General features: G+C 35.9%; 1 protein-coding gene across 5 annotated transcripts in view; it reads left to right on the top strand.

The window, feature by feature from the left end:
* Bet5 (blocked early in transport 5) overlaps positions 1-9746 on the top strand; it is a 28219-nt gene extending 18473 nt beyond the window's left edge. For all 5 annotated transcript variants that reach the window (XM_071668095.1, XM_071668096.1, XM_071668098.1 and 2 more), the window contains exons 2-5: positions 158-267; positions 2700-2753; positions 3270-3425; positions 5471-9746. In XM_071668095.1, the coding sequence (XP_071524196.1) occupies positions 158-267; positions 2700-2753; positions 3270-3425; positions 5471-5599 (449 nt within the window). In that variant the 3' untranslated portion in view covers positions 5600-9746. The remainder of the gene's footprint in view (positions 1-157; positions 268-2699; positions 2754-3269; positions 3426-5470) is intronic.
* Positions 9747-14046: the final 4300 nt, after the last annotated feature.

The raw sequence follows: 14046 nt of genomic DNA, 5'->3' as shown, positions 1-14046 counted from the left end.
ATACATGTGTATGGGGGGGGTTGGGCCATTTCTTTCGTCTGTTTCCTTGCGCTACCTCGCAAACGCGGGAGACAGCGACAAAGTATAAAAAAAAAAAAAAAAAATATGTATAAAGTATGTATATACATATATGTATTAATTCCATGTATATTTACAGTTGACATCATAATGACGATATACAACCTTTATTTGTTTGACCGTGATGGCCAGCTCCTGCATTATGCTGAATGGACTCGCAAGAAAGAATCTGGAATGACAAGAGAAGAGGTTAGTTGAAGAAATTTCATGGATCCCAGAATGTGTGGAAGTGCAGTACAAAATTCAAATATTTTTTCTCTGATTTGTTTCATTTATCGTAACCAACATTTTAGTTTTGTATCTTCAAAATATTGTGGATAATGGCACTGTGAGATAGCATCCACAAATTTCATTTCTTTTGAATGTAGTAGTATCCTATTGCAACTCCTTATTTCTGGCATATATTCAATGGGAGGTGTATTCTAATTGTGTAATATGTTTACCAAAGATTACTTTTTACACCATTTTCTGGGTAAGCTTTGGTATCGTGCTTTGAAACTTTTTACTTCGTAATCCACTACGTACATCTAGTGAATACAGTTTATGATAAATGTTTTTGAGCAGGACAGTAAAATAGCACAATAAAAGAGTATGGATTTGTGATTAGCAACTTCCTGTTTATAACTTTTTGTTTATAAATGCTTGGTGTTTTAATGGTGGATGGTACATTTTGAATTTTAGAAGCCAGCCCATACTAGCTTAATCCTAAAATGCCTAGGGTCCTTTTAACAAACTTTGGCATCCATCTCTATTTTTTTTCCAAAAAGTATTCTCAAAAGTAAGCATGATTATTATTCATTTTTGTCATTTTGTGAAGGTTAGAATTTCAGGTTTTAGCTAGTTTGTCTTTGTGGTAAGATTTACTGTCCCATTCTAGATACCGCTTAGGAACTGCCGTGGCCATAGTCTGGAGTAATAGCTTTGTATTACCCGAAAGGTCTATAACTCAATTGTAGTGTCAGCCACCGACAGGGTTTCTTCCACCAGCCATGATTTTAAGATTTGCTTTAGCCATAAATATTAGCATTCTGTGGGAATTGTTGGAGTCATTGGGTGATGTAACCTAATTGACAGCATATATGTCTTTAACTACACATTTGCAGTAGGCGTACCTTCTCTTAAGATCTTCCTGTCAGATATCTAGACTAGTGGACTGCTGGTGGCTGACTAACGTCGTAAGAGCAATAAGCATTTCAATTCTTCAAGTCGTCCTTTATTTATATCTCCATATGATTTCCTTACATAAGGCCATTTGGCCTGATCCATAAAGTGGCCAACTCAGTCTTCGTTCCAGCAAGCTTGGGGTCTTGGGTTGACTTCTAAACTCATTTGAGGTGCAGCTAGCAGTGGCATAAAGGAAAAGAAGGGCCAGTTGGACCATATCCATTTATGATAACCAAAACTGGACCATTGGATTTCTCGTACTCACAGATTCTGATTATACTGAGTAATTATTCTCACTGAAGTTGACACCGTATTTTACATAATCAGCGAGATCCAATTGTTTAATGTTCTGACAGTTCAATAGCCTCTTTATATATGGTTATTTTGCTCATTTGTTAAGAAACTAAGCTCAGCATTGCACGTGTTGTAGAGCTTCATGCAATACATCAACATATGGGTCATGATAATATGATTGTAGTGATGGCAAGAGTGTTTGTTGATATTGGGAGTGGATCAGTGACCTCCTTTATTCATTCACACTGAATATATTGATTATAATTGAGTTAAAACTGAATCATCTGGCACTATGTAGACTGGTAAAAATAAAATCCTAATGTACAGAGGAATTTAAAGAAAAACTTCAGATAATCTGTTTATGGAAAGTTTTCTTAAATTGTGTAAGTGATACTTTTTAAAAGGTTATTAAAGTCTCCGTACCTCTTAATGTTAGAGAGAAAATTGATATTAGTAAGTCTGCCTTTTGGTCTTCATCTTAATGTTATGCTTTATGTGGTGCTACAGTATTTGCCATTTCAAGTCCACCCTTCTACTTCTTCATTTATAATCATGTTCTGCAGTTGCATTATAGTATATGATAAGGAATATGCTATACAGTATGGTTAGATGAGAAAAGCACAGCTTTAGAGGTAAGATTATATACCTTCCTTTGACACAGAATGATACATGCCTACCTCCTGTGTTAAATAGATTAGCTTGAGTTTTTGAAGAAAAAAAAAAAAAAACATTGGATAAGAGGTACTCTTTGCTATTTTGTTAATTTAGTGGTCAATAACTTGTTTTGCATGAAATGGCTTTAAGCAGTTTAAGCATAGGAAAAAATCAGAGTGGGCTGGGAATGTTTTTCTCAAGTGTGGTAGTCTTATAATTCAGCATTAATTTCCTAAATATTTAATTCATCAGTTAGATAAATATGTTTTGTAGATTGAGAAAAGAGGTCAGGTAATTAATTTTTTTATGTGGTATTATGGCATAGATTTATATAACTATGTCAAGTATGTCCGAAAAATACCTTACAATGTGGCCTCATTAGATTAAAGTTAACTGTACTCTAAATTTGTAATGATATTGTCAGTTTGAGTTTAAAGTTAATTTTATGTACCTGTTAATGTATGAACAAAATATTTACAAAATAATTCTCACATTGTTGTATCTTCCAGGAAGCTAAGCTGATGTATGGGATGATATTTTCCATCAAGTCTTTTGTCACAAAGGTGGGTTACTGTTAGTAAGTTTTCAGGCACATGGAAACTAAGTTTTTGAGTTGTCAGTGTGACTTTGTCAGTGTGACTCAGATTTTTCTGTTTCCAGTTACATAATAAAAACTGTATGAGTAATATAAGATTTTTCATTATTCTTCTGTTTTCCACTCATACAAAATATCTAATGGAAGAAATTTTCAGATTTGTGCAGTTTTTGCAAATATTGTGCTTTCATGGTTTTGTGCTTTACATGGTTTTATGTGAGCAAATTTCTTTTGTCATGAGTATAAACTTTTAAGCTAAAATTGAATTAAAAGAATGAAAGAACAGCAAATAAACACTTTCCTCTATATGCTATAAGTGATTTAGGGAAGTGAAATAAATACAACTTTCACTTTTTTCTAAATCATTGACATTTCTAAAAGCACCTAGGAATTTTGATATGAGTGAAAAGGTGAAAATCATGTGAATGCATTAAGCTACTTTATACTACCTATGGCATTTTGAGTGATCCCATCTCCACCACAGGTGTCCCCTGTGGATCTCCGAGAAGGCTACCTTACTTATAGCACCAATAAGTATCGTCTTAACCTCTATGAAACACCATCAAGACTCAAGTTTATTCTTAATACTGATGTTAATGCTCAGGGGATTAAGGAACTTCTTCATCAGATATACACACAGGTAAGTAATGCAACATATTAAAGGGCTTGGTTTGAACTTACATACAGTAAGTCAGATGCCATACGTTCACTTAGTCATGGTTGTATCCTGTAGAGGCTTTCTAATGTGGTTATTTTTTTACCTATTATTGATATCACGTTACTGAACTCCTGGTAGCTATCTGGATCATCCTGGAAATGAGCAGTAAAAATACTTAACTTTTTAAGCATTGGAATTTGCAGGACATTTTAAGTGTTGATTAAAAAGGACCAAATCCCAAAGGTTAACTGAAGCAATTGATTTATCTCTTCCAATTCTATTTCTTGTTCAGTACAGCAAGTAGGTATATGTAGTTGCACCTCCAATGCATGTGATCATGTCATGTATCACTTTTCTTATACTCTTTTGCCTCTCACATACTGTTTTCACTTGATCCATTCAACTCTTCTCATGTCTGTTTCTTATGTATACCTGTTTACTTCCTTCATACAGAGTAGTTCATCCATTTTTCATATTTAGTCCTATCAAATGATACTACCTAAGCTACAGTCCATGATTCTATCAGGTGGTTTCCCATAACTGTATTATCTATCAGCTTTATTATTCTTCATTCTGGCAACCCTTTTAAAAGTGTATTATCCTCTCAAAAAATTACTCCTATCTTACCACACAGACAACATTTTGTCATTGACATTTATTATTTTAACTTTGAAGTAGGTTGCACCTTTCCTTACACTGAATTTCTCCATGCATGCAGTGTGAGATTTCCACCATTCTTTGCTTATATTCATGCTTTTAATTGGTTTCCCATATAAAAATTAGTCTGAGGTGTTTCTAGATTGCACCTGCACATGACTACACATGGTTGTAGCACAACCATGAAGCTATGAATACCTAAGATATTTAGTGTGCCCTGACTGTGGCAATTTTTAGTAGATTAAAAGCAAATTGTATGAATTATTTATTCTTATCATTTTAGCATTTTTCTTCAAGCTGAAAATGATGTTTATATCAGTATAGTAACACGTTACTTATATGTGGTGAAATTATCAAATGAATAACTGCTCAACCTGCCAGACGTATGTTGCATCCCCCCCCTCAGTGGTATAATAATATATCACACTATGTAGTCATATTATGATTCCCAATAATATGTGTTACATTGTATATAGATAACTTCCAAGGTATGGTATGCCAGACATGTGTTGCATTCCCCCAGTGGTATAATAACATATCTCACTATGTAGTCATATTATAATTCCCAATAATATGTGTTATATTGTATATAGATAATTTTCAATGTGTTGCATTATCTGTACACTGTGAGTTCCCAATTTAAATGCCCAGCCTATAAACACTCATGAATGAGCTCCAAAAGATAGTGATTAATTGCTAGTCTGACATATAAACAATGACTCATTTTACAAACTGTATGACTACTTATATATGCTTTTTTTTTTTAATAAATGTTACATGATATGATGTTTTGATAACAGCACTCAGGAAGCTGGCCCTGTCCACCAGTCAGGAACACAGGTCATAAGTGTTGTGATGTGTTTATATCTGTGAACAGAGAATGTAGGGCAATCGAGTAGGAAGTGCTCAATTTCTTGTTCATGGTAGATGCATTATGGGCATGAGTGGTCTTGGGATAGTGCAAGCAGGAAAATGTGACTCATGTTTGTCTGGGGAATGTGGTGTGACCACATGGGAAGAGTAACTTCGCATTTACCCATTAGCTTCACTCTTGGTAACATTAGGTAGATCAATTGCTTACAGCTTTTTTATTCACATATAAACTAAACTAAGTGATGAAGAAAGTCTCAGCACATTGGATTTTGAAGGATATTTGAATTAGTTGAGTGAGAGTATTTAGAGAGACTACAGAAAATATTGAAAAGAAATGGAGAGAAAATACATGGGTAAAAGGGATATCATGATGTAGTGATATTTTGTTCTGAGATTCTCTTGTATGACAGAGAGTCTGCAGCATGAGCCCTCCTTCAGTTTAGCTGTATGAAATTAATTAGCATGCCAGCATGTTTATATATTGTTCTTTTTGGCAGGTGTATGTGGAATATGTAGTCTACAACCCATTATGCCATCTAAATAAACCAATTGAGAGTGAATTGTTTGCTGCCAAACTTGATGAAGTTGTCAAACAAAGTCCAGCATATGCATCAAGACCAGCATAATCAAGAAGTTATACACCAAGTAATTGTGATGTGTTTATGATATTTAGTTTAGTTCAGTATAAGCCATTGTTTCATTTCACTGTTAGGATTATATAGATGTATGATTTTTTATATGTTAAGATGTCCACTGAAAGGTAAGAAAAAACTGATAAAAGTTTTGGCTGAAAGTGTACCTTGAACTTATCTCGAATTTGTGGTTATATATCTTTTTTTGTCATATATTTGAGTTCTGTTTGGGACAATTACCTCCAGTACAGTGTTTCATGAGACCATTGAATTCTAGGAAAATAGTCTGTTAGGCTAGAACCAGCAAAGTGCCTGTTGATGCATGGATATTGCTAAGCCCACCATGCACCCAAATCAAAGAGGATTCTTGAACTGCAAATATATCCAACTAACCACAAGGGCAAGATAATTTAAGGAATGAGATGGATGGATAACAAAGCTCCTCTGTTGTGAATTTAATCAGTGATTGAAACATTAAAGTTGGGATATATGTATTTTGAATATCATGATTGTTGATATTGTCTGCTTTTTTACATCAAATCATTCTATTAATATATCAAGTGATTATAGTCTTCTAGTAAAGGGTTCTGTTGTTTGAAATGAATTCTACCTAATGTTGCTGTTAACAATTTTTCAGAATAACACTTTCCATGAATTGATTACTGTTTACAGATGAAATAGGATATTTATGTTTCATAATCCTTTTTTACAATAATATTAAAGATATTTAAGGGATTAGAGAATGGATGTGAGTGAATGAGGCCATTTCTTTGTTAGTTCTTTGTGGCACCTTGATAACATAGGATATGGTGAACATCTCTGAAAATAAGTTTCCAGCAAACTGTATGATGTGTAGTTTTTACAAACTAAGAAAAATAGCATATAACGGTTATAAATATTCCATAAAACGAAAATAAGATTTGTATGTAATCCTTATAATCTGTTTCTCATGTTCCCCTCAGATTAATTTCTTTTTACACCTTTTCCACCTCCTTCATGATGTTTTTAAAATATAACTCACTCTCTTCTTTACTCTACTATAGCTTTTCCTTTCCTTAGATATATATTTACATACTTCATTCACATGAATCTTTAGTATGGAATTAAAATGGAGCCACCAGTCAAGGAGGGCTGGATGGTTCCCAGGGCTCCCTTCACTTACATCAAGTGAGTGGGACCCAGTTCATCTTTTCTGACACAGCTTCTATACTTGGCTCTTTTTCTACTTGTTGTTGCAACATTGCAGTCTCAAATCCAACCTACCTTTTGTACATCACTATTTTTGCACCTCTTTCCTGATCATCTTCTCTCTGAAACCTGGCTGTCCATGGCTACTGCTTTTTGAAACTCAATGTCCAAGGCTATCATATCTCCAGCTACAGTATCTATATATTGTCTTTGAGGAGGATTTTGATATTTGCTACAAGGATTGATTAGGCTCTACTTGGGATGATTCCAGTGAAGAGGGTCCCTTTCTTTTTATGAGAGAATCCCTGTTTATTCATCTGGAACAAATGATTAAGCACCCAATACAAGTTCTTGGCCATCATGGCCACTTTCAACGCAGTCAGTCTTTTTTTTACCCCAGAATCCTTCCACTATTCTCACACCATTTCTGCTCCCTAAGGATCTTCCATCTCTTCTAATTGGACATGTATTTCCGCTTTGAAACACCAATGCTGGCATTTTGGGATAGCTCAGTGGTCATCCCTGAATAGCATCTTTACTCACTTTCCTTGGTATGGGTACCACTTTGCTGGCCGAGATACCTCCTGTTGTGCTGATCTATAGAGGAAGTTATCATGGCTTGGATAGAGTTCTACATCTGTTCTTTTGTCAGATCTTTCTCTACCAGATCATGGTTACATTGTTTTTGTTCTGATGCCATTTGAACCAGGGACAGTGTATTAGGTCATGAGACTCTTCCCTTCCCTGAATCTTGATCCACTTTCGTTTCTCCTTGGAATCACTGCAGAGCTGTTTGTAAAGTTGAGTACACCTTCATATAAAGGAAGTGTGCTGATTTGACTCTTCTTACTGATGAAACTCTCATCCTTAACCAAAATCATCTCCACTGATGTATGTAGTTCAACCTTTCTCCCATTCTTCCATCCGAATCAACCTATAGCTAACTCTGCAGCTGACAGCTATTCTTCAGTACCCTCTTCTCCTCTGACTCTGCTTTAGGTGATTTTACATCTAATTCTCCTACCATTGAATCTGTGTCCTCTCCTGTATTTTCCTCACATAGGGTCATCTAAGTACTCTCCCAGCTTCAGGTGGACAAGATGTATGGCCTGAAAAGCATTTCTCCTCAATTTTAAGATAAAAGTGCTCTTGAGCTAGCTCTGATCTGCAGTTGCATGTCATATTTTATTCCTGTCTCAAAACTCACACTCTCCCTTCTTTCGTGGAAGCCTTCCTTGGTGCATGGCATTTAAGAAAAGAGATCACTCTAACCCTCTCAGCTATTACCCCTTTGCTGTCACTTCTCTCCGAAGTCTATGAAACTCTTCATAACTCACTTTCTCAGCCACTTAGAATCCCATTACCTTCTTTTTTATAACCTATTATTCTTTTCATGGTGTAAGGACTACTGGTGACCTCTCCTATATGACTCATCTCTGATCCTCTTACCTCTGGGATTTTGGTGAAGCTTTCATTGTAGCCCTCTATGTTTCCAAAACATTTGACAGGGTGTGTATCAAACATGGGGCTGCCAATTTAGATTAATTAGGATATCTCGCCACCTGAAAATACAGGAGGGTGAAAGGCATGGACAGAATAGAGTGAACTGCAGTGATGTTGCATATAGGGGACAACTTGCTATCATTGGATTAAACCGGGGTATATGAAGCAGTTGGGGGAAACAATGGAAGGGTCTGTGAGGCATGGTTGTGAACAGGGGGTAGTGTTTTTGGTGCATTACACAAGACAACTAGAGAATGAATATGAACAAATGAGGCCTTTTGTATATGTGCTTCTGGCACTACCTAGCCAATGTGGGAAACGGTGAATAAGTATGAAAGAAATAAAAGTGGATATCTGTACTTGATTTAATGCCCCATACTTTCGTGAAGGATTAAGTATTGTTTTCCCTTTCAGGGGTTGTTAATAGTCAAATGTGATTGCATATCTGGGACAGTTGTGCAAATGATTGTCACTAAGAAAAAGAAAGCAAAAATTTGAAATATGTACTCTCAGTCGTTAGGTATACACTTAAGTAATTATGTCAATTAAATAGAGTTGGTTAAGTTACACAGCTCCATTTTTGTAACCACATTAATGGTAAACAAAAGTGATATTTGCTTTGCTGTTACTAGGTAACCTTGTGTTCAGTGGGTGGTAGTTCCTGATCTTAACTCATGTAGGAATGGCACTCAGGCTCCAACATACTAAGTATTCAGTTCACTTGTCTTCACAATTATTCACTTTACACAGCACTCTGCTATTTGACACTGATCTAAGACTTATTTCACAATGATGAATTATTCTCGTATAAAGTACTCTTCTATTTGACACTAATCCAAGACTTATTTCACAATGTTATCTATCTAATCTGCATACATTGCACATGAATATGGAAGTGCATAGATTTCAGTTTGCCTCCATAGATAATAGTGAAGATGATAGACAACTCTCACTCGTAGTAGTGGAGATATCTTAGGGTCCAGTAGCGGTCAGCTGTTTGATGGCATGTGGAGATATGCATAATCACACACCCTGAGAAGATGGTGATGCCGACACAGCCTGTCTGGGAACACAGCCACACATTCACATTAAACCCATGCTGATTCAGACTTTCATTATTAGTACCTCACAAGGGGCACATCATTGACCTTTAGTTGATGTACACTGGTAGGATGAGGATCTCAATGGGGTGATACTCATCCAATTATATCCTTAGTGATAACACACAATAGTTGATTAACTCCATCCTGACTTGGACCAAGGTCACTCACAAGAGGTATCACTTTGCCAAGATGTATATTTCATTTGTTGACCACAGCACTAGTTTAAGTACAGTTATATATTCATGACATAATCACTTTGTTGACATTGGGCTTACTTAATAGATATGATATAAAAAGCACATGTACCTTTGCATCCTCTAACATTAATTAAAACTGTATGATAGTAATTCAGAAATTAATTACCTTTCGTTTATGGTGCAAAATTTTTTAAATGTCGTTCCCCTCTTGTGTATGGTGCACAATTTTATAAATGCCATTCCCTGATGAGAATATCTTTTAGAGGCAGAAAATGTTGGATCTGCAATGAATTTGTCCATTTGTGGCATGTCTTTGTCTTTCAAACTCTTCTTTTGGCTGCAATGCTTATCTCTGTTTCCTCGCATGTCTTTGTCTTTCAAACTCTTCTTTTAGCTGTAATGCTTATCTCTGTTTCCTAATTCATAGCTTCACCTCCAGCCAGTCCATTTTACAGTATCAACAATGGTGTCTTGCAGGGGACTATCCTAATGCATACTCTCTTCTCACTTCAAAATCTAACCCTGTTCACTCTACATTGATGATACCATTTAACATACTTCAAGTCATTTTTGCTCTCCTCCTCACTCAATACTCATTGTATTTCCTATACTAAACACATTCCTCTCTTAACTTGGACCTGTACAGGATCTTGGGATGAGGAAGCAGAAACTTGATTAAATTCACTAGTGTTAATATGCAGTTTTTTCCAAAGTATATCCCCTCCAAAATATCACGTTTTACTGTTTTAAGTTTTGCAACTCCAAAATTTATCTCAGCAGTAACATAGAATGTTGGACGTAAGCATATATTCCACATATTCAACACCACAAAATGTGCTTCCCAAAAGCTAGGTGTGTTGTATAGGTGCCATAATTATTTCTTTGTGAGCAACTAATTACTCCCTCTATATACAGCGCATTGATCCATATCATTCTATCCCATTCATGCCTTTAACCTTTCAAAAATTCAGGCCCCTGTACTCCAAAGAGAGAGATAGTAATTGGAAGAGACATGGCAAGCAAGGTTATGAGATGGGGTAACACAACTCATGCACAAATCATTGCACCTCTTTTCAGTTTTTACATCACTTTCTCATGTAGGCTGAAACTATTGTATTTTCTTGTTTTGTTGAATGACTTGGCACAGCTCTCATAATTTCATAGATTTGTAAAAAACTGAAAAGAGGCTGCAAAACTGCTACACTTTGTAGATGAGACTGAGGAGATAGGCCTGGTCCACAATGCTATGTGATTAGCAATTATGGAAGGACATATTTCATACATCTTATGTCTTTAACCATAAAGCCTGAAGTTAACAGAAGGTCAGCTAGTGTTGATTTACTGGAAGGTTGCGTAGAATCTGGATCTTTGTAGATGTGCTTGATATATTTGAACTTTGGGTTAGTGATGCTGGAAATAAAGGTTAAACATTTTTCCATTCCTGACCAGGGAAGGTTAATACATATATTTTATATACACATTATGTGCAAGCACTTAAAACTATGTTTGCTGTACCCATTAATACACGTGCATGCTCATTTAAGGTATAATCACTCATTACTTAGATACAAATCAAACAGTTCACAGAGAGTTCAGATTTGGTTTTAGAGTTCAGTTTTGGTTTCAGTTAAGAATTTTTTTTTGAGCACAATAATAGGCTACTGGGTATTGTGCTGAGAAAGAGCATGCACTTCCATTGAAAAGTGTTACACCCATCCTGTATGGAGGTGCATAATGCTGAAAAATTTTGTCCTTAAAGCACACTTGGAAGTAAATACTTTCCTCACAGGAAGAACGTCCTATATTCAGTGTATGGCTTGACTTTTCATATTTGGATAGTATAGGAGTGACAAATATTTTCACATGAAGTCACACCACCAACAAAGATATATTCAAGCATTAAAGGAACAATGACCAACAAAAGGTATTTAAGCATAAAGGGGGAATTTTACTTGAGATACTGAATTTATTGAGTCCACCCAGGAATGACATGAAAATTCATTTGCATCTGTCATACACTAGAATGTACATTTATTGAAATATTAAGAATTGCAACAACTTATCCACTTAAAGTCTTTAAATACAGCAATAAAGTACGGAGAGTAAACAATTACCAAATGCATTATTTCCTATAATACTTAGCAAATCATCTTCGAAAATGATTTTGATGGTTTAGGACAGTTTATAGTTAGGATAGCAAGCAGAGAAAATGATGACAGTTGTAGGGTATAATTTTGAGTATGATGATTTATTGGAATATATCAATTAAGGCAATAGTAGTGAGGGTTATGTATATTTGGGAAAAGTTGGGGATAATTAAATGCAAAAGTAGATAGAACACTTTGAAAAGAAACCAAGAGAACCTATAAACATAATAAGAAAGAAAGTCGAAAAAACAAAGGAAAACTTCACCAATTAGCCAAAACGTACTGTTGCTTGGTCTGTGTTTTGTTTTATGACAATTGCCCTAAAATCTACATGAATCTGGACTGCACTTCGAAGTTAAGAACAGCTTCCTTAGGCTCTGTTGATTTTTGAACTAGTGTATATCATTTTCCTGATATGCATAACCCACACTACTATCGCTTTATTTATTATCGTTCAGGAAAGTAAAATGCTCAAAATCATGGTCTGCAAGTATTACTGCTTTCTTTACTACGCCAGCATTGCATAAGAAAATCACTCGGTATCCAAAGCTAATGGAGACAGGAGCAAAACTGGAATTTTGAAGTCAATTGCTTTTCTTCTTGACGTTACTTTAGGCCCCAGTTTACATGAACAAAAGGTAGAAAAATATGTTAAGAGGTGGTACCTTTCGATTTAGTCTCTTAATCTTTCAAGTAACAGTGTCATAAGTGTGTCCTCCCGGCGCATTCCGTTTTCCTTGACATCAGGTAGTAACTTCCAGGCCACATTTTCACCTTGTCTGCCCTCTTTGAGCCATTACTTCGTATACATTAATATTCAGGCCCTTCATTAACCTTATATGCAACGAAAAATTACTATTTACAGCTAGATGTTTCAACGTGGCTTTGGTTGTAGTCATTAAGAGTGGAATTGCCAGCAAATATTTTTTCGTCATTCATTCAGTTCATTTTTAAAGCTATTAGTACTCCCAATGATGTCTTTTAAGTAGAGAGGCTGATTTTTTTTATTTAATTTTTTCATGTAGAAGTAATAGTAACCAAACTGAAATGCCTCCATATGAAGCTACAAAGTAGGTACTTCACCGCTGGATCTGATGGTACCATCACCAAACGTGTGATTCTGATTTTAGCGCCATCTAGTAATTGCTAACGAAACCATAACTTCCAATGAGTGATACGAGGCTGAACTGGAAGCGTTCGTAGTGGGCTGTCTGTATCCACGACCTGAGGGAGAGGATTTGCTGGGAGACATGGCACAACAAATGGAACCTTCGTTGAGTGTTCTAGTGTTTTGGAGGCAATATGAGGCAATTGTGGCATCTGAAAGTGGTTATCTCGATCACAAACAATTCTGTTGTTACTCTAGATGTGACTGAGTGAACTAAAAGTCTCAGAAAAAAAGCTTATGTGAAATAAGTTGGAACATTTATGAACTCCAGAATTCAAGGTAACGCGTACAAGATGAAGCAGGGAGGGACATCATTGGTTGGTTTTCATCACCGTTTGATGTTTACCAGGAATATAGGGTAGACAGGACGTAGATCATTTAAGGTAAGGAGACATTCTTGTCATTATTAAACTGAGACACGATTGCTATCATGGAGGTATTCGGTCATTGCACCAATATCCTTAGTTTGTGTTAATCGCGGAAAACCTCATCCTGCGCACCATGAAAGTTTAACCTAACCAGCTCAAAATCTGAACAAGGCGTAAGGGAAGGCACTATTTTATATCTTTCAAGATCTAAGCTTTGTTTTAAACGACGTTCAGCTGTGGAAATTGCCGGCTGGTTGTTGGCCATTCTGGTATTATACGAAAGTAGGACGACCTTGAACAAGTATGAGGATGAGTAGAAACGTGATCTGAAAACACAGCCACAAAAGTTAGCTGAGCAGCACGTGATTAGATAGTGAAACAAAGATTCCATGACTAATATATATTACCTGAGATATCTAGGCTAGCATACATTTGCCGTCATGTTATGATGAATTCCTTTGGTATAATTGGCTGCCGTATTTTAGGTTCCTTAGGGATCTTGGAAACCAGTCGTACATGTGGTTTATGTCAGCGAGGTGGTTGACTTGGACATTAGGCCTATCTCCCCAAGGGTAATTAGCGGCGTCAAGATCGTTATAACCACTAGTCGAGAAACTCTTAATACTTGATTCTTCCTCATAAGTTCAAGATAATTTTCTTGCCGTATATACACAACATACATGTAGTGTTTTGGAGGCAAGATGAGGCAGTTGTGGCAGCTGAAAGTGGTTTTATCTCGATCACTGACAATTCTGTTTTTACTCTAG

Source organism: Panulirus ornatus, chromosome 12 (genome assembly GCF_036320965.1).
Source record: "Panulirus ornatus isolate Po-2019 chromosome 12, ASM3632096v1, whole genome shotgun sequence".
In the NCBI taxonomy this organism is placed as follows: Eukaryota; Metazoa; Arthropoda; class Malacostraca; order Decapoda; family Palinuridae; genus Panulirus; species Panulirus ornatus.
This window is presented reverse-complemented; position numbering and strand designations above follow the sequence as displayed.